General features: G+C 38.6%; 1 protein-coding gene across 10 annotated transcripts in view; it reads right to left on the minus strand.

The window, feature by feature from the left end:
- FIP1L1 (factor interacting with PAPOLA and CPSF1) overlaps positions 1-3,337 on the minus strand; it is a 78,584-nt gene that overhangs the window by 74,602 nt on the left and 645 nt on the right. For 7 of the 10 annotated variants that reach the window (XM_029945748.1, XM_029945741.1, XM_029945775.1 and 4 more), the window contains exons 2-3: positions 2,383-2,427; positions 2,240-2,279 (exon numbers count right to left, since the gene is read on the minus strand). In XM_029945748.1, coding sequence (XP_029801608.1) covers positions 2,240-2,279; positions 2,383-2,427 — 85 coding nt within the window. The remainder of the gene's footprint in view (positions 1-2,239; positions 2,280-2,382; positions 2,428-3,337) is intronic. The other 3 variants (XM_029945761.1, XM_029945788.1, XM_029945793.1) reach the window with 1 other exon arrangement.

A 3,337-nucleotide genomic window follows, 5' to 3' on the forward strand; every position in this document is an offset into this window, starting at 1 on the left:
CTGACTCCAATTTGGAAAGAAGTTCTGCTGTGGGGAAGATGCTATCCAACGGCATCACGTGCGACAGAGAAACCGTTGGTGAAGGGAAGAGTCCATGGATGTGGCAAACGTCACTGCTGTCTTATCATTAGAAACTGCCACAGCCACCACCACCTTCAGCCACTACCACCCTGATCAGTCAGCAGAGTTCAACCTCAAAGACCCTCCACCCAGCAAAATAAATTATGACCTCTTGGAAGCTCAGATGATGGTTTGCATTTTTTTTCAGCATAAAAGTCATTTTCAACTAAGTTACATATATTGTGTTTTAGCCATAGTACCATCACACCCTTAAGAGACTACAGTATAGTGGCGCCCTGGGCGGCTCAGTCAGTGGAGTATCCAACTTCAGCTCAGGTCATGAACCTGCAGTTTGTGAGTCTGAGCCCTACATCTAGCTCACTGCTGTCAGAGCAGCCCGCTTTGTATCTTCTGTTCCCCTCTATCTCTGCCTCTTTCTCTCTCTCTCAAAAATAAATATTTTTAAAAAGTTGAAATTATGAAAAAAAGAGACAGACAACAGTGTAAACATAACTTATTTATATGTACCAGGAAACCAAAAAATTCATTTGACTCACTTTATTGGAGTGGTGCGGAACCGAACACACAGTATCTCCAATGTATACCCCTGCCAGCTTGAAACAATTCATATGCCACACAAACCATCCACTTGAAGCAATCAACTGAATGACTTTTCATGGTTACAAAATAGTGCAACCATTACAGCTACCTAATTCCAGGACATTTTCATCACCCCAAAAAGAAACCTTGTTTATATTAATAATCATTCCCCATTTTCCCGACCTCAGTCCTGGCAACCGCTCTATGGAGTTACCTATTCTATACACTTAACATAAACAGAATCAGGGCGCCTGGGTAGTTCAGTTGGTTGGGCATCAGACTTTGGCTCAGGTCATGATCTCACAGTCCGTGAGTTCGAGCCCCACATCAGGCTCCTGCTGACCACTCAGAGCCTAGAACCTGCTTTGGATTCTGTGTCCCCTCTTCTCTCTGCCTCTTCCTAACTCATGTTCTTTCTTACTCTGTCTCTCAAAAATAAACAAATGTTTAAAAAAAAATTTTTTTTTTAATATAAATAAATCATACAATATGTAGTCCTTGGGGACTGGCTTCTCTAAATTAATGTAACGTTCTCAAGATTCATCCATGTTGTTACCAGTATCAGTACTTCATTTATTACTGGTATATAGTATTCCACTGTATGGATTTACCATATTTTATCCATCCAGTCATCATTTGATGGACACTTATTTCCATTTTTGGCTATTAAAAACAATGCTGTTATGAACCTTCGTGTAAATGTTTTTGCGTGGATATGTATCATTTTTCTAAGGTGTATATATAGAACTGCAATTCCTGGATCATATAGTAAATGCGCTTATCTTCCAAAGTAGCTGAACCGTTTTACAGGTCCACAATCAGTGTATGAGAGTTCCAATTTCTGCATATCCTCGCGAACACCTGTTACTTTCTTTTTGAGTATAGCCATCCTAGTGGGTGTCCAATGGTATTTTCTCTACTTTTTAAACCCAAATATTCTTTACAAGTTCTTTTTTTAAACCACTCCTTCTCATTATGGGACATCAAGGCACTGATGCTAGATTTGAGCATATCCATGCACTCCCATGTGTGAGTTCCTTGGAAATTTTGAGAAGTTTCAAGCTGCCTTTACCTGTTCTATAAATGACAGTCATATATTTCTAGTAGTCTAACAAAGTCTAAATCAATCTTTTAACAAATTTGTTAAACATATGAATTTAAATATTTTTAAATGTTGAACTTATAACCAAAGTGCACTACACCATCAAAGGTATTAATAAATTATAAAATAGTAACTTAAAGGATCCTTTTTCATCAAAAACAGTTCTTAAAACTTTTTCTTATTAGTCTAATGGTTATAATCATATATTCCACTACTGAGCTCACTTAAGAGTACAAAATTACTTAACTGTGAAGAGTATTCAAACCCTTACCTCAAATACTGTCCCCTAAGCTACTAGCAAATAAATAGACCTGATTAGGTCTCGAAATAGAAATAAACTCTAAAGGATTCAATGACTTTGAACTTTTAGTCAGTATGTTGTAATTAAGCCAACGATTATGAAATAAATTTGACAATTTCTTGACAGAACCAGTTATCACACAATCCGCATAAGTATCAACAACAAATTCCACTAACCTGGCATTTTCTTCTTCTGGCCTTTCAACTTCATTTTCATCTACCAAAAAAAATACATAAATAAATAAATAAACTTAACAAACAAATCACGCTTAAAGAAACCAGTATTATGAAAATCTGAAGTGATCATCACAAGCACTAACCTAGGTCCTTTGCCAAATCACTGTGCACATGCACGTCCCATGGGCCTATAAGCACATCCAAAGTTAGATCACCTTATAATGACTTAACAATGTCTTTTATGAATAATGACTTTACTTTTATAAAAGTAAGCTTAATTTAAGAGGCATTAAAAATTTCTAGATCTCTGTTAAGGAAACCCTACACATTTACATTTCAAAGAATATTACTAATGCTGAACCTTGCCACCAAAGATAATTTTCCAGGTTTGTCAAAGTCACAGCATCAAGGAGCTGCATGGTGCTCAAACATGCACTTTTACACTAAAGAATACACATTTTCGGCAAGGAACAAATAATTAACTTTCAAATCTAGTTATCATTAACAGACAAGAGACTGTGACATAATGAAAAGTTACAAGCTAGATGTCAAGTCCCTTGCAAGGGGGAAGTACAGAGTGCACTGAACTAATTCTCGGGGGAAAAGATACATACGAGATAACTGAAAACTGTATGTCTGAGGGACATGAGACACTTAAAATGAGGTGGGTTAAAGTGCAGTCTCTTAAAAAAGAAAAACTTCACCTTAATATAGGAGACATTCGGGGTTTTCTTTATGGGCCATAATGTATTCCATCTCTTTCTCTCTCTTTTAAATAATTATTTTTAAAGCACGCCTTTCAGACAAGGAGGTACCCTTGCAGGTGCATTCCATACAAACTGACCATCAAGAAACAAGACGTTAGTTTTATAGCATCAACTTTATTTGGCTATTATTACAGAAAGACTGTTCTGAAAGGGACAGGGAGGGCATCCTACAGCCAAGGGGCAAGAACAGACACAGCAACAGAGCTCAGAATCGAGATAGGACAGCAGGGGAAGGAGCGCGGAGGCGAGGTGGCCGGGAATCCCCGGCGGGGAGGACGGAGGGCCGGGGATGCGGCTCGGGGCCGGGGGCCGGCCCGGCGGCCGCGGGGGG

Source organism: Suricata suricatta, chromosome 1, assembly GCF_006229205.1.
Source record: "Suricata suricatta isolate VVHF042 chromosome 1, meerkat_22Aug2017_6uvM2_HiC, whole genome shotgun sequence".
Lineage (NCBI taxonomy): Eukaryota > Metazoa > Chordata > Mammalia > Carnivora > Herpestidae > Suricata > Suricata suricatta.